At 44.9% G+C, this 25,438-nt stretch overlaps 1 protein-coding gene across 9 annotated transcripts in view; it reads right to left on the reverse strand.

Moving 5' to 3' along the window:
• The window catches only part of PCNX1 (pecanex 1), a 94,418-nt gene that overhangs the window by 19,896 nt on the left and 49,084 nt on the right, over positions 1 to 25,438 (reverse strand). For 7 of the 9 annotated variants that reach the window (XM_066608394.1, XM_066608393.1, XM_066608395.1 and 4 more), the window contains 17 exons: positions 24,340 to 24,397; positions 22,499 to 22,716; positions 20,075 to 20,228; positions 19,354 to 19,386; positions 19,028 to 19,199; positions 16,946 to 17,056; positions 16,428 to 16,519; positions 14,316 to 14,425; positions 12,348 to 12,453; positions 11,893 to 11,985; positions 11,171 to 11,321; positions 10,916 to 11,057; positions 9,974 to 10,151; positions 9,600 to 9,708; positions 8,952 to 9,081; positions 1,147 to 1,205; positions 662 to 877 (listed from right to left, as the gene is read on the reverse strand). In XM_066608394.1, the coding sequence (XP_066464491.1) occupies positions 662 to 877; positions 1,147 to 1,205; positions 8,952 to 9,081; positions 9,600 to 9,708; positions 9,974 to 10,151; positions 10,916 to 11,057; positions 11,171 to 11,321; positions 11,893 to 11,985; positions 12,348 to 12,453; positions 14,316 to 14,425; positions 16,428 to 16,519; positions 16,946 to 17,056; positions 19,028 to 19,199; positions 19,354 to 19,386; positions 20,075 to 20,228; positions 22,499 to 22,716; positions 24,340 to 24,397 (2,132 nt within the window). The remainder of the gene's footprint in view (positions 1 to 661; positions 878 to 1,146; positions 1,206 to 8,951; positions 9,082 to 9,599; positions 9,709 to 9,973; positions 10,152 to 10,915; positions 11,058 to 11,170; positions 11,322 to 11,892; positions 11,986 to 12,347; positions 12,454 to 14,315; positions 14,426 to 16,427; positions 16,520 to 16,945; positions 17,057 to 19,027; positions 19,200 to 19,353; positions 19,387 to 20,074; positions 20,229 to 22,498; positions 22,717 to 24,339; positions 24,398 to 25,438) is intronic. The other 2 variants (XM_066608396.1, XM_066608390.1) reach the window with 1 other exon arrangement.

The raw sequence follows: 25,438 nt of genomic DNA on the forward strand, positions 1-25,438 counted from the left end.
TTATTCAAAAATACCACAGCATAGGAGAATATGACATACACGGCACACTATATATACTCCTGTCCTGGGTTCATGGTGCCACTGGTTCAGACAACATGACCCTGAAAACTGGTTCGCATTAATTTTGCAATTAAACAGGTTTCCCATCTCAGCAAGTTATCCCCTCTTCACATGGGATAATTTGCTGGACTGCAGGGAAAGCCACCCATCCCAAAAATAAGCCCCCCTGAAAAGCATCCTGAAGTTTTGACATCGCTCTATTTACTTCATTGCGCATCCAGTGTCATCTAAACTTTAGAACACTGCTGAACGTTACCTCAGAATTGGTGGGGGTCCTAGTGGTCTAGCTCTAGGTCTATGGATAGAGGATAACCTGCTGACATGGGAATGTTCCCTATAAGCAAGCCTATCCACAACTAGAAGTATAAACTTTGTGTGAATGTATTACAACTTGGTTTCCAAATTTTCATTGTTTTGCTACTGAAAATGCAAACCCTTCCATCCACCCCTATAAAAACCACAACGCTATGTAGTTATAACTTTAAAAAGGAACATCTAGAGGATAAGCAGAGTCATTTGAAGAAAACATTCTAAGGATAGCAATCAGAGATGTCAACCATGGCAAATCCATAAACCAAAAATAATTAACAAATCTACGTACCTCTGAATTCTAAACCTCGGAGCTGGAAGGTGACAAGTCCGTTGCCAATTTCTATGAGGTGGACAAGGGCATTGAGATAATCAGAGGCAAGGATAAAACAGTCTCCTGTACTGTAATTGCCCCAACGGCCAAGAAGAAGGTCCCCACAAAGGCTGTGTTGTAGTGAGCGAGTCAGGTGCTCATAAAATATTGAATTCAGATTGTTGTCGTCTGACCCTAAAAATCAAGGGAAATAAAATTGTACTTAATTCAGTGGGAACAGTGCCTGCATCACCAACCTGAGCTGCTGCAATGTGTAAGGAGCCATCAGCACCCTGCTCCACACAGTGCCCACTACCTGCCGATTGGCTGGGATCATGTGCAGTGGGATCCGGAGGATTACTGATTAGTGGCCAATCTTGAGGATAGGTCATTAATAGTTTAGAGGTGGATAACCTCTTTAATTTAATTCTTTGTTGTGGAACTTCGGTGAAGTAACTGCATACCTGGATTTCGGTCAAGTTGAGAGGCCAGCCTTGTATTTGAGTGATCCACGCGCTTTGTGCTGTAACAAAACCACACAGTTTACAGTCGAACCATAAGATCTTTTATCAATCTGAAGTGAACAAAGGATCATGGATGTGTTCATATTTGCATCGCATCTATTACAGACGGTTTTAAAAAAATAAACTATACAGCACACATCACTACTTTCCTGTCTAAAACATACTGAAAGCCACAACATAGATGTAAAGAAAGTCTTAAAAAAAAAAAAAAAAAAAAAAAAAAAAAAAAGCATAAATGTCGATTATATATTTTTATACAGATCTACAGGAAAGTATATTAAAGACCAATTAAGAAGTCCTATCCTTATAAGGACCTACAAACATTTTATAGGGTAATACATATGTACATATTATGAGTAAGTGTCTAACATTTTACAAAAGCAAGACTTTTTAGCCTAGTCAGATTTGTGACCTGCCCCGCCAGACTGCAGTAACGGAAGACCAAAGGCAGGTATTCTAGCGTGTCTGTTAGGAGTTCTGCCCCACTAACTAACTCATGCTATGATGCAGCCCTAAAGGGCTGAGAGGGAATAGCAATGCTGCCTGACTGCACGATTTCCCCAAGCGCTACCTTTCCCATGTAAGTTTCTTGAGCTGCCTTGCCAGCGGCTTATGTTACGTGGAAGAGGAGCCTGGCTGCTATCATTGGGGTTGAGGTGGGATGCCGTGCTGCTGCTGAGGCGCACCTGGTTACTGATCTTATTGTAAGGACAGTGGGGAGGGTGCTTGACTTTTGCAACTATTGTTGGGATGGTGGGGAAGAGAGTGCCTGCTGTGATCTGGAACCCATAGTCATGGCAATCTGCATCTCCTACAGCAACCCTAATGACCTCAAAAACAGGGCAATGTCACAGGGCTACATTGGTTGGGCAATCTTTACCAAGACTTCAGAAAGTCACTATGTGGCGCTAGCCTTTTACTGCGAGGGAAGAGATCAAATACGCCTAAAGTCCATGGGCGTATTTGAATTGCAGAATCCACGTGGGGAATCCGCACAGATGATCTGCAGTTCAAGCCACCCATAAGGGAACATGGGCATCTGCAACTGAATTAAAGCATGCAGATTTGATTTGCGGACCTTTGTGTGCGGAAATCAAGTCGCAGCATGCTCCATTTCAGTTTCAGAAAATCAATGGAAGCCGTCCGATCCATGGCCCATCCGCAATGGACATTGCGGAATAGCTTCGGATTCCGCGGAAAAGCAGGAGTTTGAAAAAAACAAGATTTTGTAAGAACTTGCCATAAAATCTTTCTCGTCTTGTTCATTGGGGGACACAGCAAAGACCTTGGGGTATAGCTTCTGCCACTAGGAGGCAACACTTAGCATAAAAGTGTTAACTCCTCCCACTAGCTATACCCCCCTGCAAGCAACATGCTAGATCAGTTTGTATGCAAGCAGTAGGAGCAGCCAGTAGGATAATAGATAACAACAATACTCACGAACTGTAACTCATTCCAACCCCGTGTGCGACTGCACCGAGGACCCTTCAACTAAGGAGTATACGTAACAGTCCTAATAGCAGACTGGGTGGGTGCTGTGTCCCCCAATGAACAAGACAAGAAAGATTTTATGGTAAGTTCTTACAAAATCTAGTTTTCTTGTCTGTATCATTGGTGGACACAGCAAAGACCTTGAGACGTTCTAGAGCAGTACCCAAGGGGGCGGGAAAATATAAGAAGTCGCATGAGTAAAGAAGCAAATACGCTCTTAAACTGCATCTAACGTTAATGGATGACTAGTTATCCAGCATGCTCAGAGATGGAGCATAAAGGGGCACAAGTAATCGGCCCATCCCTCCTCTGGAAAAAAAAAAAACTCTTGATAAGGAGCTTCCGACGAGGCACCCGCCCTCCGAGTAATATGAGCCGTAACACGGCCTGGGAATATAACTGCCTGGCACGGAGTCCATTCGGAGTCGCCGAGATTACCAGCAGCGAGCCAGCGCGACTGAAGAATGCTACCTGAGAGAGGTACTCTTGCGTAGTCAGGCCGTACCCACTTGCCGCTGGAGCGTTCCTCGGACGAGGCACTAACGAGAAAGGTGCCCACCAAATAGTTCACTAAAGCGTATCCCAATATCAGCGGCAGCGAGAGAATATGCGATAGGTTGATAACAGTCTCCTGATGCGTCCAAAACACGCTGTGGAGCCATCAGCGTCGAAACTTCAGGGAGTTGCATGCATTCCACCCTTCGACCTAGTTGTACGTCAGCTTCCATATAACTCCAGGTTGTCAATAGCACCTTCCCAGCCCCACTGCGAGGGAGGAAGCGGGGTGATTCTATGAGAAAAAAAACTTTGCGATCCATAACCACTTCTGGTCGAAGTCCTGTGCTGACCATCGCTGAAAAAGCTTGCGACGGAAGGTTCCTGGTTAGCTTTCGACTATCTGGAAGGAGTCGTTTTTGCAGCTGACTACCCCCAGAATGTGTGTGTGTGTGTGTGTGGGGGGGGGGGGGGGGGGGGGGGGCTAGGACCCCAGGGCTGACTCTGGTCCCAGACTGCATAGCTGAAGTGCAGCATGGCTCTAATGCTGCGTATTCCTACGGCCCCCATTCGTGACGTCGACTGCCTAGTTAGCTGTAGAGCGAACAGGACTTGCGTCAAAGATCCTTCAACCCCATGATCCTGGGACAGTGCCCACAGCTTTCATCGTTTGCATGGAATCCTGGGCTTCCGAAGAAGTCTAGCCTTGGAATGGAGACTGATAGGTTAGTTAACTAGGGTTGGCCCTGTACCAAGATATCAGTGCAACTGCCTGAAACCACTAGGCACAAGAAGGTTGGCAGCACAGCCAGGGCACACCGGTACGGGAATCTCGCTGGTCCTTTTAAGGGTAACCGCAGTAGAAGTAAGGGACGAACCCCAAGGAGCAACATGGGCTGTTCGGCACCCATCAGGGGCAGCAGGCCACTCTTTCTCAACTGGTATCATGCCTGTAGGCTACCCACATCCGAACGGACGCAGCTTATAGAACTAGCCGCCCAGATTCCTAGAAAAAGACCCAAGGTGTCTTGTAGTTCCGAGACCGCCTGAAGGGAAGCGGCTCACAGCAGACCGGCATGTCATAGAGCTGACTGGAGGGGAGCTCTATAGATTTATCTATCGCCCCCAGCTCGCTGTCGGAGTTGGGACCCAGACTCGCCACTATACATCGACCAGACTGCGGAAGACGAGATGCTCTGACTGAACATCACCGTCGTCTGTGGGGAGAGCGCACATAGTATGCGGTCGTGGATGGCTCCAGCCTGCAGTTCTCCTATAATCGGAGATTGCTCTAATGTCGCCTGCAGAAACTGCAGGCAGTCATCGCGAGAAAAGAGATCTGTTAGGTAAAGGTCCGGTGCGTGAGCTCACCCGCTACAGAGCGCAGGGGAGGTGCAATGTGTTTGTGAGTTCCTATGAATAGTACTCTTTCCATCTGGAAGGTACCACAGGTCTCAGCAAGGCCGGAGAAAAGCCAACAGGCCATTTGACAACCTTGTTCATAGGACAAGACTTATTCTGGGTGGATCTCAAATGTAGTGAGCGCATGTAGTACGAGGCTCTGGCTGCCCCTGTCCATGTGTCATCCTGGATTTTGACACTGCGGTAGGCAGGCTGCAGGTAAATGCAGGAGGGCAACAACAGGGTAGCTAGCCGTTAAGACAGGCTCAACCCAGTCCGGCATGAGGAGCTATGGTCGGCCCCTGTGCGCGTCATCCTGGACACGGACACTGCATTATGCCGCCTGCAGGGAAGCGCTAGGAAGGGCTCGACCCGATCTGAACCAGACATGAGGAGAGATGTGTCCGGAGAATCCCTGTGTAAGAGCTCCCCCCAGGTGGAAGGTACCACGTGTGTCAGCAAGCCTGGAGCAATGCTGACCATCAGTCGAGTCCTCGTTCGCAAGACGAGATATTCTCCGGCTGAATGTAAATCTCATACGGCAGTGAAAGCGCACATAAGACGTGGCTCTGGCCCGCCCCGTCTGCTACGTCTGGCTGCAGGGAACTGCAGGAGGGGGCGACAGGAGAGCCGGACGATAGGGATGGCTCGACTCGGACCAGAGTATACATGAAGAGCGATGAGTCCGGAGAATTCCCTGAGCACAGTACTCCTTCCGGTATGGAAGGTACCACAGGGTCTCAGGCAGCCCGCAGTAATGCTGACAAGAGTTCGCCCACTGTTGCCGTAAGACAAGATCTTCTCTAGCTCGGTGTAATCTCGTATCGTAGTGAGAGCGCACTTATATGTGGCTCTGGCAAGCCCTGTCCGCATGTTATCCTGGACTGCAGGAGGGGTAACCGAGGAGCTACCGTTAGTGAAGGCTCAACTCGGTGCAGGGCAGGCATGAGGGGTCGATGTGCCCAGAGAGTCCCTGTGTATGTGCTCTTTCCGATATGAAAGGTACTACAGGACTCAGTAAGCCTGGTGTAATGCTGACAACCAGTTTGAACACTTGTCAGTAAGACGAGATATCCTCCGCTGGATGTAATCTCGTGCCGTAGTGAGAGCGCACTTTGTATGTGGCTCTGGCCGCCCCTGACCGCGTGTCATCCTGAATGCGGACACTGCAGTAAACTGGTTGCAGGGAACTGCAGGGGGGGAGGGGGGGGGGGGGGGCAACAACAGGGAAGCTAGTAGTCGACTAATGCTCAACCCGGCCCGGAGAGACAAAAGGAGCCATGAGTCCAGGGACTCCCCTGTATGAGCACTCCTTGTGTACGGAAGGTACCACAGGACTGGGTAATGCTGACAATCAGTTTGGATGCAGTCGTCAGTAAGACGAGATATCCTCTGCTGGATGTAATCTCGTACTGCAGCAAGAGCTATATGGTATGGGATGTGGCTCTGGCCGGCATCCTGGACACGGACGCTGCGGTACGCTGGCGATCCAGAGACTTCCTGTGTGAGTACTCTTTCTTTACGGAAGGTACCACAGGAGTCAGCACAATACAGCTGAGTATGCAGTGGGCTACGCACGCTGGCCGGCGGCGACAACAGCAATTAAAAAACGCCCAGCGGAAAAAATGCTCAGGTTCTACATCTGCCTAGCAGTGACATACACAGGCCGCGACAGCGCTGCAGAGGAAGATGCCGGCCGCGCAGCGACCAAAAAAAACGTATCCGCCCTCTATGACACATAGCCGTGCGCTGGCCAAATCAATGGTCGCACAGCAGCAACATTCAGCACGTGCAGCAAGAGGTGCTGCATCTCCCTGCAACTACATGTGGCCGCAAATTCACATGGCCGCTTCAGCCAGGATTTGAACCCCAGTCTCCCGTGTAGGCAGCAGCATTCTAGCTACTACACCATGCATCTATCCTATAAGCCATACAAGAAAAACACAGTGCAGGGAAGGGCACAAGAACCAAGTCACTGCGCGGTGGGAAAATCAAATGTCCGCTCGGCGACATGCGGCCGAAGGGCTGCACGGCGGCCATCACATGGCCACGTGTCCAGCACTGAGCTACTGCTCCACAGAACAGAAAGGAGTGTGGCACAGTTTACAGGCAACCACGCGCCTGGACAGAGCGAGGACTGCGCTGAGGGACTATATACCACGTGCACGGAAGCCTTAAGGCGGAGCCGCGTGCCAGCTATACATGGCCCGCATACAAGGCGTGGCGGGCCTGCAGGCGGCACATCAGCGAGCGGCCGTGGGCGGCCAAACACGAGCCGCAGGCGGCATATTACAAGCAGCAGCGGCTAAACACAAGTCATGGGAGGTACAAGGGGCGTCGCGGGCGGCCCAAAGAAAGCGACAATAACAAGCCGCAGGCGGCACCACAAGAGCCGCAGGAAGCCACAAAATAAGGCACAATGAGCAGCAAAAAAAAAAAACAAAAAAAAACACCTGGTGTCACCCAGTTACTGTCCGCACGGCGGCGGACTAACAAAATAAAACCACATACCTACCTCTTGACCGAGGTAGGGTGGCTTTCCGGCTCCAACAGAGCTTCTCCCCACCATCACCTGCCTTTAGGAAGGGAGGGGATGCCGGATGGTAAGCGGGGGCGGGGGGGGGCTCTCTATGGCTGGCGGGTCACATCCAGGTTACGGCCTGAATGTGCCTCCTTGTCTTCTGAGGGACTGGGGGCTGGGCAGACAGAGGGTTAAGTTCTCCTCTGTTCGCCCTCTTCGGTGGGTTAACAGGGAGAGGCCTGCCTCCCCCTTATTCCCTGGTCTTCTGGAGACATCCAGGTTAGGAAAAAAAGAGTAAATTGAAAAATAAAAGATGAAAAAAAATCATCTCTGTAGGAGAGACAGTCCTGCCTCCTACGACACTAAGCTAAAAACTGAGCTAGCATGATGCTTGCAGGGGGTATAGCTGGTGGGAGGAGTTAACACTTATTCTTAGTGTTGCCTCCTAGTGGAAGAAGCTATACCCAAGGTGAGAGCTGTGTCCCCCAATGATAGACGAGGGAAAAAAAAGGAGAGCCGAACGAGTAAGCAGAGTCCTCGGCCGCAGGCTTAAGCATGAGAAATCAGACACACCCGTGGACATGAGCCCTTATATATACTAAAGCACTCTATTAAGCTCTCAGGATTCATACAGATTTATAAAAAACAGGGGGAAAAAATTGCAAAGGCTAAATCTTGATTTGCAATGACACTCACGAAACTTGAAAGACACGCAATCAAAAGGTTTATTGGGTTTTTCTTTAGCGGCATGAAACAGTTAACTACATGGTATATACACTTTAAACCAGAGGTTTACAAGGGACACTTAAACAAATCTGTAATGTTTAAGTGAACTCTTGTTCTTCCAGTAGTAACCTAAACATTACAGAATCTATACCACCACTACAGCAGAATTAAACTAAGAGTTTTCCAAAGGTTTTTTTTAACAGACTTTACTCTCAGATAGAAAACAACTTGGAATAGTTTTGATTCTGTCGATCACCCAACCAAAGGCACCGATTCGACTCTTAGCAAGACTCAGAAAAAATTCCATGACAAAAAAACTAAAATCTGTGACAAATAAGAAAATTTCATGACATCTCCAGGTATTCCACGACTTTCATTAAATTCCAGGTTTTACATGACGTGTATGAACCCTGGCTCTGTTTAGATTTCTGCTGAATAGTTTCAATCATGGGTTCTGTCTAAAATTATGACAAATACAATGTAGCATGCTGCACTAGTTTTCCCAATAAAATGAGCCCATAACAGAAACCATGTGGCTTCCATTATGGTCAATGGGTTCTGTCAGGAACCACTAGTTTCAGTCATCTTGAATGGTTCTGCACAGAGATTTTTTTTCATTCAGTTCCATAATGGGACAGAAGACCAGAAATCTGGGGGCAGGAGGGGGGGGGGGGGGGGTTCTGCATGGTATATGTATACTAGTTTACCTTTTTAATTATTATTATTACATATTTGTTTTTAAATTTGGCAACTAAAAATATGATTTGGCTCTTACATTTTCCAGTTTACATGCCAATGGGTCCTGGGTATTTTTTTTTAGTCTGGAGCCCTGTCAGGTAGTGTTATCAATCTTCTAAGTATTATGTATGACTATGAATATTTAAGCTTCATTCACTCTGTCATATTACCGCCCAATGTGAGAGCAGATGCACTGTTGCAACAACAGAGTCGGATCTAAAATGAAACCTTTCCTCAAAAAGATCAGACCCAGTTTTTAAAAACCTATCACTCTGATTTGAAACTAATATGTGTAAATGAAGCTTTAAACAAATTGAAAAAATACAAGATAATGTAATGAAGCAAATGCATCTTTTTCAATTACAGTACGTACTTGTAGTCTCGTTCCCAGAATTTTACAGGTCGCACATATGAGGTGATGAATATTGCACTCCCAAGGAAAGGGTTTAAAGGGGTTGAAAATAAAGCAGACACAATCGCTTGGACAAACAGCATAGCAGAATCTAAACAGGAGGGTTAAGGAGGCACAACTTTTGGTAAGGTATTAAAGGGGTTTGGTCATTAGAAAAAAAATAAAAGATCAATACTTACCCATTCCTCCCCAGGCAGTCTTCTTACTACATCTTGTCCTTGCTGATCTTCTCCAGTCCCCCAGGTCACCTCACCGCAAGCCGGCCGGATCCTCCTCCTCTTGTTATGGAGCATCCATTCTCTGCACTAGTGACGTAGCGTTCACTGCCTAGCAAGGAATGCCGAGCTATTGCGGAGACTGCACATGCACGCTGTCTCTCTGCAATAGTTCAGCATTTCCTGTTCGAGCGTACATTGCCCTGCAGGAAAGAGAATGCCGGCAATGGACGCTTCGTCACCAGAAGATCGGCCGTCTGGAGGTGACCCCGGAGACTGCAGAAGACAGGAGAAAATCAGGGAGGAGAAGCTGGAATATGCTGCCAATTGGAAAAAAAAATATTGGTTTAGTGCAAATTACCACTTTAAGAACAGTTAAAGCTACAAAGGATACGAGGTACGGCGAACGGCTGAGCAAAGGCATGGAATGCTGATCCCCACGTTATCTGCCACGGAGCAATGTATGTGTAGACAAAGCGTAACTTGTAAAACAGCTCCCAAAGCTGAAACGAAGTAAAGACTTGTCATAAACAATACTGCATATGTACATGACACTCAGATGCATTATGTGCCCTCATCTGTGATTAAACAGACTTGCAGACTGAGGACCAATTACTATGTAGCACCTGCGGCAATCATAACAGAAGAAATATATTAAATGCGACCATTTGTGTATATATGGACATGTAAGGAATCCGAAAAGAGAAGATATAATTATGGCATGTTGTAGTGGTTAAGACAATATAATTTGCCAAGTGGAATATATACCTTGCTGAAGAGGATGGACATAAAGAACAGGTCTAGCAGGAGTTTCTCTGAGCACTCTTTATAATCAAATGTGAAGAAGAGTACAGTGAAGATGAATGTAGCGTACTGACAAGTAGGACTACTGTAAGACGACCTTAGCAGCTTCATTCCAGCAATAGTGATCAACAATGCACCAATCCTGTTGATAAAATAGATATGACTGTAGATATAATAGAAGGCATACAAAAATTAAGCATAGGGATACTGGTTCACTGGTAAAATGCAATGCAGATATGGATTCGTCGAGACCCACTGTTATGTAATTCTTTCCTCAAAGTGTGTTGCCAAACCAAGAAATTCAGCTAGTTATCAGATGCAGTATATGGTCAACCTGGTTTAAATGCCTATATATGGGCAGTGTAGTTAAATGTATTGAGCCTCTTACCGATACCCAGGTCTCATTTTCCATGTGAACAAATTTATATACACTAGTATATACTCTTTCCAAACAGAGGATTCATTCGCAAAAAGTTTACAAAAGTGGGCAGAAGAGGGGTAATGTGTTTACAGGGTTAGCACTGCTGCAGCATGACATGACCTCTGTCCACCAGGGGGAGGTCTGCTGCAGTAAGGGGAATAGGAGCACAGGGCAGGCTAGACAGGTCCTGATAGTGGGCGACTCAATTATTAGGGGGACAGACAGAGCAATCTGCAAACAGATGAAGAGAAAAAAAAAAGTATATTTGTATATTTTACAATGTAGGCTTGTGTGTGATTGAGAGATAGTTTTGTGCCACTTGTGTGGATGTAGATAGGAGCCCTGACGTTTGTTGTAGACGCTATGGTGATGAGTGATTGTAAGCTACAGTGTGCAGTTACATAATGCATAAAAATGAACGCAGAGTTGTTTTGATATCAAAGTGCTCCACATCAGGCTAAGATGTATATATTTTAGATACTCACTCTGCACCAAGTTTCTTAGGGCTGCCTATATCCTTGGCACCATTGCTGAGTTCATTAAGAACTATGAGTGGGTAAATAACATTTTTTTCCACGAAGAGCAGCCAGACATGAGCCTTTTCAAACCACATCATATGAGCAGCATCTTAAGAGGGGAGAGAAAAGCGATTTTTGAAAAGATATATATTTGTTTCAGTGAAATGTATCTTGCATATCTAAGTGGCAGAATATTTAAAATATTACACTTGAATTACTTACTTCGAACTTCAAACTGATAATATTCCTTTGTTTTTAGCAGCGGATGTGAGAAGCAGTGCCAGGGAAGCTGTTTGCGTACTTGTGGTAAAACGTAGTGAGTAAGGAAACCAACCGAACCAACTACTGCATAGAGAACGTAACTCAGAACGGGCTGCAAAACACAGTGGGATCAATGCATCAGTAAACAATCAAATGTAGACTTCTTGAGAGGTGAAACCAAGGAAATGACGGGACAATATAGGGCCCATTAGTGCTAGGGGCTTCCAATTTCCTGCTCCATTCGGGGAGCAGGAAACCAGTAACCCCTGACTACATATGACAGGTCCCAGTGACTAAATGGGACGCGTTCAGTTTCTGTCCAATATTATGTCAGATTTGACAGGACGAAGTAGCGCTGTATGCTTAAATATTTCGCCCTTTTTTAAGTGGAAGTAAGACATGGAGGTTCTAAAAAAAATGAAAATATAACTCCAACACTGATATATACACACACTATAATTAATATAAATAAATATATACACACACTATAATTAATATAAATAAATATATACACACACTATAATTAATATAAATAAATATATACACACACTAATATATATATATATATATACACACACACACACACATATATATTATATATATACACACACACACACACACACGGCAACATGTATATGGAACACAACTTATTTGTATGTACAAAGACAGTGTTAATGTTTTACCTGTAATGCTGTAAACACAGTGCTGACGTGAATTGCAAAATAGAGAACTGCTATGACCACACAGACAACAAGGTCAGACTGAAGTCGTTCATTCTATAAAATAGCAAATAAAAAAAACACTTTATACAAAAGAGCAAAGTACTGTGTATTTTGGAAAATCTTTTTGTGTTTTTCAGTAGACTTACAAACAAACCAGAATAAAGAAAAAAACATGCAGACCAGATAAAAGGTATTGTCCAAACCAGTACATTTATGACAAATCCACAAAATATGTTGCAAACGCCTGATAGATGCCTGACCGAGACAAATAAGTGGAGTGAGAGCTATATATATGTGAAGTACTGAAACCGAACAAAGCTGCTTCACATTTGAGTCATTACTACTTCAGGTACTTTACTTCTATCATAGAGCACAAACCTTTGACAAATAAGATAGAATTCATAAGATAGACTTACAACAGAATTTCTTAGCTTCTCAGGCAGAGGGTCTTTAACTTCTGACAGAGGGTCCTCTGGATTTTTATCCTCATTGTTTGGAAAAAGTTTTGATTGCACCAATGAACTAAAACAAGCCAAGATACTACATGTGAACAGGAAGACTAAGTAAAGACTTACAAAAATATAATCTGTGTCTTTATCATTAGCCAGGTATTGACCACAACATCCAGGTTTCAGTGCAACGGACACAAGAGTGAATTACTGTAAAAATCCCCTTCTTAGTAAGTGCAGGGATTGAACACACTCATCATTGGTTACCAAAAATAAATGGTAACTAGACCCTTGTCCCGTTCCTTAAAGGGGTTGTCTCGCGCCAAAATGTTGTTTTTTTTTTCCATAGGCCCCCCGTTCGGCGCAGGACAAACCCAAGAGATGTGTTTAAAAAAAAAAAAATTATATGGGTCTTGTCCCATGGTGCACCGTGGGCTCTGTGCGGTCCATTGCCGATTCCAGCCTCCTGACTGGCTGGAATCGGCACACGTGACGGGGCGGAGCTACGAGGACCAGCTCTCCGGCACGAGCGGCCCCATTCACCAGGCAGAAGACCGCACAGCGCAAGCGCGTCTAAAAACACCAGAAGAAAGCGAAATTAGACGGAGCCATGGAGACGGGGACGCTAGCAACGGAGCAGGTAAGTGAATAACTTCTGTATGGCTCATATTTAATGCACGATGTATATTACAAAGTGCATTAATATGGCCATACAGAAGTGTATAACCCCACTTGCTGCCGCGAGACAACCCCTTTAATAAATATGCCTAACTGCATATCCTATATATGAATAGGAAATCTCCACATAAGTTTGCGCAAGTCTGATGGTGATCTGTCTTTTTGTCTCCTACCTAGGTGGATCAGAATTCTAATCCTCTGGTCATACTGAAAAGGTTTTCTTGAAACATCTGTATATAACAGTTATCCATTCACCCTGTTTAATGCATGGTCTTCACCACTACAATATGATTTTAGCATGGAGGACATAATACTGCAGTACTGAGCACTGTAGCTGTAAATCCAATATAGGGGTGAGAAGACAATAGAAGCTACAGCTGTCTGTTTCTTTTTTTTTTACCTTCTCGCTCCCCACAGACCTCTATGGGCAGCAAGTAAAACCTCAGCTTTTAGTGTACAAACTTGTGTATGGATTGTAGTGGTCAATTCAGAGTGAGCGATCAGTGGAAAGAAAGGGAATATTTATTAATTGTAAAATTAGGCTTTTATTTACTTGTACTATCGATTTAAGGGGGGGGGGGGGGGGCGAAATCCTTTATCACCATGTCCTGCCGGCCGTGTAGGATTACACACACTCCTGCTGGTGTTGCACAGTAAGGTTGGAAGTAGCTGACACAGAAGCCAGCGCTACTATTGCTAGGAAAGGACCCTCGCTGGCCAGATCTAGATCATTACATGGGATGAAAACAAACATGCAGCCGCAAACTACAGCTTAAATGTAAGCTGCAGAAGACAAAAAACAAAACCAGCAGGCCCTGGGCAACATGCCTCATGCGGTCCTGAATGCGAATATAGCCACTGAGAAATTTAAATTGTGGTGGTAAAACCCCTTGGACATGATCTGTAAAACTTCACTCCACCTGGAGAATTAAGATAACAGATTACATACTCTCTCTTCTGCACTCCCACGCCGCTGCAGTCTCTCTAGTCCCTGCTGAACTTCACTTCCAGGAGAAGATCGATAACGACCCCACACCGAGTCATGTGAGCTAGTGATTGGCTGCAGCGGTCACATGGCCCTTTTGTCGGGATCATAGATGGCTCCCTGCACCCGGTAGTGAAGACCAGCGTATACCAGAGAGCCAGCAAGACTGCAGCGGTGGTGGAAGTGCGGAAGGGCGAGTATGTGTGCACTATGTAAAGTTAACAACATAAGTAAATCAGTAATCATTACAAATTTTCTGCTCTTTAACTTACATGAGGACAGAGGGATCACTGCTCTGCCTGCTGAGATGGTAAGAAACTGCCACAAGCACACCACAAAAAATGGAGAACAATACAGGAACATGCGGGGCGTCCCAGGGATCCTAAAGAGAAAAACACATCAGTGACATTCCAAACCCCCTATACTAGTGACGTAGGGAGCACATTCTGCAGAAGCTCAAAGACCTCGTAAGAAAATATAACTGACAAAAGGTGGTAAATGAAGGCAAAAAAAGACACTGCAGGAAGTTAACAGGTAAAATATTACACCGATAGACAAGGTGTAGAAATGTGAACACATGCCAGCTATTATTGGACTACGAAAGGTTCACTTAACAGTTGAAGCAGTGGATTAAATTGTCATTTCTGTAAAGGAGTATACCCCTCCCTCTGAATACAAGTTACAGTAATAAAGACACGTGAAAATACATCTCAAAACTAATCTGCGGGTGCAATGGGTACATCATAGGTAGTAATGCACACTTCAGCAGGTGCAGAACAGACTTTCAAAACCGAAAATCCATCAGTGACTAGTATGTAACTGCCTTTTCAAAATACAGAGCGGCAGTAACTAATTATTAATGCCAGTAATAAACGGTCCCCTCTATAGTGCTAGACAAGCTGTCTGTAAGTTCTGATTTTCAGGTGGTCTTCCCATTTTTCTGCTGCCCTGCTGTTTGCAATCCACTTTCATACAAGAGGGCTGTAGCAAGCCTAGCATTCTGCTAGTAGTTCACTTCCTTGCCCTGACTTCACATGCTACTTTGCAGTCTGTGGTCCAATCAGCAGGGAGGCAGTATCTGAATGCCTGTTCCTCTGCTCTCCCAGGACAATTCAGGCATTCTGGCCAAAGGCTGAATAAACCCAATACAGGGTGTGTACAACCCCCCAGGAGAGGCAGATATTGAGGAGATCCTCGTCAACGTCTGCAGATTTGTCAGCCTGCAGCCTTCGAGTGCACAAGAGCACCCCTGTATAGAGATAGCTCCTTCCCCTGTTGATTAGGAAACATCCCTGTGTCCTTGTTACTATATAAACTCTGTACCTAACAACAAAACAAGAATTGTAGAAGAGCTGAAAGGGAGACCCGTAGTGGAACCACTTTAGATGCAATTTACAGTGGTAAAGCAACATTTTTAATCCAAGTATATTACAGAATTTGAGACCAACAGAAGCCAGTAGTGGAGCATAAGTTGTTTTAAAAGTTAGCTCTCCTTTAAGGCCTCATGCCCACGGCCGTGGCGGACTCCGCCAGCGGGATATCGCTGTGGAGTCCAACACAGCGCCCCCCCAAGCATATTTTTATATTCCACACAACCTCTACTCGAGCCAACCCAAACAATCAATCAGTGCGATTGAGGCAACCCAAACAACCAATCACTGTGAATCAGCCAACCCAAACAACCAATCACTGCGAATCAGCTAACCCAAACAACCAATCAGGTTGCAAATCACACAGGTGGTGGTGTGGAATTTAGTAATATGCGCCCCCTCAAAGACCCCCATACTCACCTATCCACATCCGCCACGCGAGTCCCATCTGGCGAGCCGGCGCACATGCGCTGTACAGCACATGACGCGCCGACAGTGGACGATTACACTGCCTACAGTGACGCGTAATCACGTGATACTTCCGCTGTGCTCACAGTGGAAGTATTGCATGACGGACAGCTTCCATGGACTGCAATGAAAGCCGGACGTTTTCCTGCGGCCATTATAGCATGCTGCGATTTCTTTCACGCTGCGAAATTCCACAGCGTGAACATTGAAATGCAGGAAGCTATTAGGTTTAATAGAACCTAATAGCTGTGGGATAACACCGCTGTTTTGCACCGCATGAAATGCGGCAGAAATGCATCTGTGGGCATTAGCCCTAAGTGCCATCACAGCACTAATTCATGACTGCAAAATAGAGCCCTACTGAAATATATGATTAAAGCAAAAGCCTTCCAGATCTCAAAACATTCTTTCAATGCAGATTAGCTACATGGGTTGATCCTAGCCCTCATTTCTCACTGTATGTAATAAGACATAATCTATGAAATTCATCAATACACTTGACAGTATGAACAGACTGCCAAATCTAATGGCTTTGTAATGACCTACCTTAAGAGCACCATAACACAGTCCATAGAGTAAAGCTACTGCCACAATGCTACGAATAAAGCTGTAAAGTGCTGCAAGCAGGCTGGTGGTAGCTGGAAAACAAAATATTGAATCTGTAGGATCATTCTATAACTGAGCTCATCACTAGGAGAATAAAATACAAGACCATATTTCTGCTTTGGAGAAAGAAATAATATGTAATTAAAATGCATAAAATGTGTTATCTAGTTTTATATACAGAGTTTTCAGCTTCCAGCGCTGTCCGCATTGATAAGTGACCCAGCGCTCAGCTGATCAACTATTGATCAGTAAAAGTCCCGGACATCCACCCTAAAGTCCATCAGGATGTGTGTTGGAAACAGATTTGAGGGAAAATATCTAAAATGCCCATTGAAAGAGTCATGTGTATTCATTTGCAATTAGCTAACAATGAAGTCAATTGTAAAACTGGAGAAAAGTGACGTTTACGACACTGTATAACACAAAGGCTAGCAATGGTCACAGAATGCAGAACTTACCATTTCCACCAAATACATGTATATCCACTTGTTCACATAGGTACATAACGAATGTGTTCACCTGAGGCAGAAGACCAATAAAAAACACAACTGGGAAACAGAGCGTGAACACTGTGGAAGAAGAAAAAATACACATCAACAAGTGCTTAAAAAAAATGCCATCAATGACACTCCTAAGGAAACAGATTATACGGAACGGTTTTAGCAAGTAAGCGAATGAGGCATTGTACATACAAACCAGATTTAACTTTCCACTCAAGTTAATGACGCTTGTACATTAAAAGTCTGTCTTAAGAAATGAAATGCATGCAAGCATCTCACAACTACTGGCTTCACTAATAGTTATACATCTTTTATCATCTGTCAACAGGGATGCACTTTTCTTATGTTGCAAATTACTGTTCAGTTGCAGAGACTGTACATGTTGCTATATTAATAACCATTTATACAGTACTCAGGTGACTGTACACAACTGTATTAACAATCTCTGGAATACAGGGGCACACAATGGCATCCTATAACTGCAATCAATGTGTATAGTATGTTTCTAACACTGTGCAGGACGGTGATGTCGGAGGGCATTCTGCATATGTATATTACACTATGCAAGACAGCGCAACATCAGGATGCTGTCCTGCATAGTGTAACACACATATGCAGAGCAGCCTCCCACATCGCAGAGCTGTCCTACATAGTGTAACACACATATGCAGAACAGCCTTCCACATCGCAGAGCTGCCTTACCTAGTGTAACACACATATGCAGAAGAGCCTTCCACATCGCAGAGCTGTCCTACATAGTGTAACACACATATACAGAACAGCCTTCCACATCGCAGAGCTGTCCTACCTAGTGTACACACCTATGTAGAGCAGCCTCCCACATCGCAGAGCTGTCCTACATAGTGTAACACACATATGCAGAACAGCCTTCCACATCGCAGAGCTGTCCTACATAGTGTAACACACATATGCAGAACAGCCTCCCACATCGCAGAGCTGCCCTACCTAGTGTAACATACATATACAGAACAGCCTTCCACATCGCAGAGCTGTCCTGCATAGTGTAACATACCGTATATACTGGCGTATAAGACGACTTTTGAACCCCGAAAAATCTGCTCTGAAGTCGGGGGTCGTCTTATACGCCGGTAATATAAAAAAAGAAAGTGTCAAAGAAAAAATAAATCATTACTCACCTCCCCCGGCGTTCTGCGGCGCTGCTGCAGGCTGTCGCTCCCTCCTGGTCCCCGGCAGAGCATTGCTTTCTGGACGCAGGGCTTGAAATCCCCACCTCCAGAAGGCTAATACTGTGATTAGCTAACACACGCCGTCAGCCAATCACAGCCATTCAATGATATCATTGAATGGCTGTGATTGGCTGAAGGCACGTGTGTTTTCTGGAGGCGGGGATTTCAAGCCCTGCATCCAGAAAGCAATGCTCTGCCGGGGACCAGGAGGGAGCGACAGCCTGCAGCAGCGCCGCAGAATGCCGGGGGAGGTGAGTAATGATTTTTTTTTTGCTCTGCTGTATTCCCGGCGTATAAGGTGAAAGTTGGGGGGTCGTCTTATACGCCCCGTCGCCTTATACGCCGGTATATACGGTACATATGCAGAGCAGCCTCCCACATCGCAGAGCTGTCCTACATAGTGTAACACACATATGCAGAACAGCCTCCCACATCGCAGAGCTGTCTTGCATAGTGTAACACACATATACAGAACAGCCTTCCACATCGCAGAGCTGTCCTACCTAGTGTAACACACATATACAGAACAGCCTCCCACATTGCAGAGCTGTCCTGCATAGTGTAACATACTATGCAGAGCAGCCTCCCACATTGCTGTCCTGCATATTGTTAGACCTCGCTCAACATTGGAGTTATGCAGGGAAATCTGAAAGTTGGACGAGGTACGGCATTGGATTGGAACGGGTTAAATGTGGTACATAGTACTATTTGCAAAGTGCTCAATTCAAGTTTTGGTTTACAAAAAAAAATACTGCATGTAAAAAGCTGCGCCATACCTACACTGTGTGAACAGAACCCAATACTCTAATCATCAATACAAAAGCGCACTTACCAATGACTAAGTCCCTTGCTGAGATGAGGAGCACAGGATTGGTAAAGGCCATTCCATATAATTTGTATTTGGTGGCAGACAGGTTTTTGCTTCCATAGTCCAGTAACCAAATAAGGCCACAACAGGCACAGAAGTAAACAGGCCTACTATAGGCTATGATACGGTTATGGCCCTGAAATAAAACAATTATGTATACTGACATGAGAAAAACCAAAACCCATTTTATTTTGTTATGCTACATATAAGAGCCTGAAACACAATTGTATGTAGATTATATACTGTATTGCTTTAATAGACAAAGTCTGTTCTGACAAATGAATACTTACATGTCTAGGGGAAGAAGAGTCAGGTTGAACACTCTGGAAGAACAAAAAAAGAAAAATAAGTTTTTCAGCAGTCTAAAAACCACCCTGTCATGTAGTGTTCCCCAACCAGCAGTTCTGGCTCTTAGGACCCCTGCATGCAGCTACTGGTCAACAAAGATTCTATTACGCAAAAGTTGCAAACCGAGGTTATAGGCTGTGCACACCTTTGACGTTGATTTTTATATATATTTTTTAAACTGTAATTTTTATTAATATTGTCCAAAAGCCGTGACAGAACTAGCGCCGAAGTCGCAAAATATACATGTGAAAGCAGGTTAACTGACAGTTTTATCAGTTTAAGGCCCCCTGCACACGGGCGGAAATTCCGTGGCGGGATTTCCCGCAGAATTTCCACCCGTGCCCACCTTCATAGGATTGCGTTACAAAAGGCAATCCTATGCACACAGCCGCGATTTTTCAGCGTGAAAACACGCGTGGAATACACATTGCAGCATGTCCTATTTCTGTGTGAGTCTCGCAGAGGCCCGCACAGAAACGTCACTACTGGCGCGCCCGCTCCGCTCTGCACATGCGCGGCTGGCCGGCACATCACAGAGCAGACTGCAGGTGAGCCGTACTGGTCACTGCAGGGGCGCGGGTCGGATCCCTGCGACGCAGCCTAAAAGTTTTGAATTCTTCAACAATTTAAAAACACAACAAAAAGTCTCAGTAATGGGCTCACCTTGAGGAGGGAGTATTGACAGCTGGCAATAACAAGACAGAACTGGAAGACCCAGATATCTTTGAAGAAGCCTTCTGTTAGAAGAACGGAGCCCAAAAAGGCAACGAGAATTGCAAGGATGATAGACAGGACATTTTCTAGGATCTCTCTATTCCTGAAAGAGAATTGCAGAATATAACTGGCTACAGAAGTTCTAACTACTGAAGCAATATTGGAAGAGGAGGGGAGTAGAAAAGTGTTGTAGCCAGAAATCATTACCTGGTTATAAAGGAGATTTAACTCTTTATTCATACAGGATAATCCCGATACACCTGTTAGTTTAATTTGCAGTCTATTAGTTGGAGCGAAGAGTCATTGCCAAAAGTGGCTCCTCTTCTAAAGCGTTGGGCATGACCACATGTTGACATCAATAGATGTGTCAATCTTACACAGGAAGATTATCGCTCAAAATGCGTTCAAACACACACATTTGAGCGATAATTGTGCAGTGTAAATGAAAGGGGAAAAAATTGCTCACTATTCATTCAAACGTTCTTATAGCGGACTTTCAGTCAGCACAAGAACCATTGCTGGATCTCGGTCTTGCTGTTCAGTGTAAATGGTCCCTACTCAGCGTTTCACATGAAGTCTGTCAGTGTAAACGCTCTGCACGAGTGCCAATGATCTTAGCGGTGACGTCAGCGCTCATGCAGTCATTTGTCCAGCTGTCATCTCATGCAAAAGGGCCATTATACTGCTAACTCTAGACACAACTAACAGCTAATCACCTTGGTCAAACAGCAATCAGCTTATCAACAGGAAGTTCTTAAGGGCTCACTCACATGGGCGTATGTGTCCCACATATTTTACAGGTGAATACAATACACATGTACGGGGGCTTATTTGCTGCATTTGAGAAATTTCCATAGCCTATATTGGTATGGAATAAGCACCAAAACAGGACGATTTTTTTTTATTTTTTATTTTTTTACAGGTGTGAGTGGCACAATAGAAATTAGTGGCCTTTTAGTCCCATGAATTACACGCATAAAAAAAAACACGGGCTATATACACCCGTTTGTGAGCCCTAACACTTAGGCCCCCTTCACACAGGCATTTGCAGAAACACAGCGTTTTTCAACGCTGCATTTACTGCAGATTCCGCCCGGTTTCAGCAGCGCTGGCATGCATTATGCTAGGCGTTTTGGCTGCGTTTTCAGCACAACTGAAAGAAAATAAATCAATCCTCACCTAGCTGGTGAAGTCGCTGTCCCTGGCACCACTGACTGGACCTTGTGAAGCCAGCCGATTGCTCTGATTGGCTAAGCGCCATTGAGTGACAGCGGCTGAGCCAATCAGAGCCAGCACTGAATACGTCCAATCACAGCCATTCTATGAATGAATAGCTGTGATTGGACGTATCCAGCCCTGGCTGTGATTGGCTGAGTGGGCTGTCACTCAGCTAAATCAGAGCAATCTCTTATTGAAGGCAGGGATTTCGAGTCCCCGTCGCCAGAGAAAAAGTTCCCCTGCTGGTTGACAAGTCCTGAGAGCGCCACCGGGAACAGCGACACCTATTACGCGAGTATTGATTTTTATTTTTTTTTTACACTCAGGCAGTGTAGATAGGGCGATTAGCGCTGACAAAAGCACGGTACCAAGTTGTGCCGCGTTTTGGGCAGCGCTGAAACCGCTGCCCATTCATTTCAATGGGCAACACAGGGCTGAAAACGGCCAAAAATAGAACATGCAAAGCTGTCAAAGCACAGCGTTGAAGACGCTGCATTTTCAGCCTTCTGTGAGCAGCCCCATTGAAATGAATGGGAGCTTTGTACAGCGTTTAACGCTGTGCTGAAAAAGCAGCGCTAAATGATGTACCAAAATGCCTGTGTGAGAAAGGCCTTACAGGTTTTGGTTTAAGCCATAAGGGCATGGAGTACGTAGTACAAGTGTTTGCCAAGAGCAAATAAATTTAGGATACGCTGGGTGCCATTTTTTCCAGCCTATTAAGGGGTAACCCTCCCATGTCATGACTGGCGACGGCCAACCTCACTGATGCTAAAAGTATGAAGGGGCTGTACTGCTGCGCCCACTTCAGTTTCTCCCAGCACAACTGTACCCCACCACATGCTATGCTGTGTATGTGTTGGTAAAAGCATAATTTTAATATAAAGTATACCAATTATAATAAACACATTCAAAAGATCAGAATTACTTGTTTAATAAGCAATCTAAGAGCAAAAGAAATTCAGCAACACTTATTTCTGATTTAACTGAGCAACTCCGATTTTGTACAAAAAAATGATTAAGAGTAAAGTCTATTGAGAAGTATTTTTAAATTCTCAGTACTTTTATTATATTGCAAACGTTATAGCCACCATTTACAGTAAACAAAGGATAAAAGTCAATAGAGACACTGACACATACAAGACGTGCTGCCTTTACCTGTCAAACAAGGCCAAGAGTGTCAACCTGTCAAAGTTGATGCCAACCCAGAGCTTGGGCAGAATCCAGAAGCGGTAGTAGTGTTTCACTTTGTGGGATGCCTGCTCCTGGGGCTGCATCTGGTCCTGCAGGTCAGGGCTTAGGTCAATATCTGGCTGCTCTAGCAAGTCTGTGTCTATAGTCAGCAGCCGGTTTAATCGAATCTGAGGGAGAGAGAGCTACCAGAGCGTTAGAGGGAGACACTTTTTAGCAAACAAAACTCAAAAAACTTCATAAAAGGCAGAAGATCCCAGAGATGTCATACAGCAGGATATGTTTGCTGTAGCTTTAAGGATATATCTTGTGGCCTAGCTGCTCAGAGTTTCTGTTTTATTACACCATATAAAGCTTTGTCATGGTAATGCATTTTCCATTTAACAGTGCACAAAGGAATAAAATGATTCCATATAAATTATGTATGCGCTATTTGTTAGTTCTAATTTGCGCTCAGAATAACCATGTTTGCAAACATAAATCTACACTTTGTTAAAAAAAAATGTTAAAAAAAAAAAGAAAATATTCCAGCACCTAGAAGGGGTAGTAGTTCTGCTGCAAAACTCGGCATGCAGTTGCATCTCAGTCAGATATGTAAATAATTCGAGTTGTGGTGTGATTAGATGAATGGTCTTGCCACCTGAGGTCCTAGAAGTGATGCCACTCTTGGCTATAAAAGGCTCCCAGAGGCTCCTTGTGTGCAGTGACCTTCTTCCTCTTGTGTAGAGCTTGTTGACCACTAGAATCCTCCACGATGCGGTCAAAGAGATTTTGCCCAGTTTACAAAGTTTGAGAGGGGAGCATTATTAAAATGCAAGAATCTGGATGGTCCTATTGACGAAATGTCCACCACCAGGGCGGCTGCTCTGAACAGACTGTTAGGAGGTGTTGGGACCAGTAGGTGCTTATGGGCATGCACACAAGGCAACGGTGTCTGGACACCTTCGCCAGACCGTCCGGAAAGGAAGATCGTCAGATCATCCTACAAGCACGAGCAGCTCCAAATGTTTCACTGTCTGCGATAGAGCAACAAGTGGCACCATCTTTACAGCCCGTGTCTGTACCATTTCCAGGCACTTGACTGAAGGACATTTGGTCTTGTGGCATTTATTACGTATCCTGCCTTTGATACCAACCCACCATTGCCTCTGTTTGCAGTGGTGTCGTGAAAGACAAAAGTGGACTACTACAGAGTGGAACAGGGTTCTCTTCAGCGATTAACCTAGGTTTAGTTTGGGCACTGATGAGAACGACCACGTTCATGACTGGAGACCTAGGGGTGAGCACCTCAATCCTGCCTTTGCTGTGGAGTGGCAGTGCCCCTTCCTCCACTACTGGTGTGATAATTTGGGCATCCATGGCACACAACAGTTGGTCATCCCTAGTAGTGGTATGAGGGACAATGACAGCCCAGCGATATGTTCAGGACATCCTGCAGCCACATGTGTTCCTCTCATGACAGGGCTTCCTAGAGGCATTTTTCCAGCAGTATAATGCTCGGCCGCACACAACAATGCCACACTTCGTGGCCTACCTAGTCGCCATATTTTTCGCCAATAGAAAATTTATGGGACTATCTGGGAGACCATGTTGGACAGTCTACGAATTTGCACGATCTAGAGGTCCAGTTACAGCAATGTGGACCAATATACAGCAATACATAAGGTTACCCTACTGTAACTAAAAGCAAATACAAGCAATAGGACAAGTGGCATCATATATGAAGTGGAGCAATAGAGCTGGAAACCAGTTTAAAGGAAGGATAATAAAAAGGAGGGAATACAGTAAGAAACTGAAAATAATCTTACTAGATCATGTGGGTAGAATCGAACTGAGGTAGAACTTGATACGTGGGAATCTGTGTCACTGTTAGAAAAAATTGTCACTTCATTATTCTACTATACATACAAGAAATACACAAAGATTTGTATTTGCTTCATTAGTTTCATTAGCATGGAAACTTGGAAAACTACAATGATTACAATTAAAGTGTTTTCCCATCCTATAGAAGGTATGCCAACACCTAGCGGATTTTACACAGTAGAACATTCTCTGCTGACTTTGGCATGGAGCGGCATCACAAGTTGGATGTTGTACATGTGGATTCTGACATGATCTCACCACCTCAATTGAAGCAGTGAAATTCATGCTGAAAATCATCATCATAAATGGATGTGCTGTGAATTTTAAATCAGTCCTTCAGGACAACCCCCCCCCCCCCCCCCCAAAAAAAAAACAAAGAAATCGCATAGATTTTGAGCCAAAGCATGCAGCTAAGATATGTATGGGTATGTGTACAAGGCAAAGCCCAATGCAGACTTCTCCACGTGGATTCCACCTCTAAAACTGTGGCAGAAAGCTGCAGCTAATAGCCCTTTTACACAGGCCTGATCACGACTGTGAAATCACCACGGTCCTGTACGCACACGGCTACTGTCCATAGTATTCCATAGCAGCTGAGGCCTCCGGGTCTGTTTTTTAGTCTGCCCGTAATCTGCACGAGGATGCAGGACCCGTGTTGACATCACATTCATGTGATCAGGGGCGGAGCATGTACCTCCCTTACGGGGGATAAAAGACCTTTGATGATGTCACCATCATGTGATCAGGGGTGGAGCATTTAAGTCATTTACTCAGGATGAGAGTCAGTCATGTAATCAGGAGCGGAGCGTGACGGTGACGTCATCGCAGGTCCTTCATTTCTATTGCTGAGCTGCTTCTGATTCCTGTTGTATGGGATGAACAATGTATGTAGTAGTGCTGTCTGTGACGTGCATGTAGATGCGCCACCAGAAACACTGGTACTACAATTTCCTAATAATTACTTTCCTATGTGAAACCCTGAACAAGCAGAGTTCAAATGGCTCATTCGTCATTGTCATTTACCCGCTTTTAAACCGAACGATT

Source organism: Eleutherodactylus coqui, chromosome 6 (assembly GCF_035609145.1).
Source record: "Eleutherodactylus coqui strain aEleCoq1 chromosome 6, aEleCoq1.hap1, whole genome shotgun sequence".
NCBI classification, from domain to species: Eukaryota; Metazoa; Chordata; class Amphibia; order Anura; family Eleutherodactylidae; genus Eleutherodactylus; species Eleutherodactylus coqui.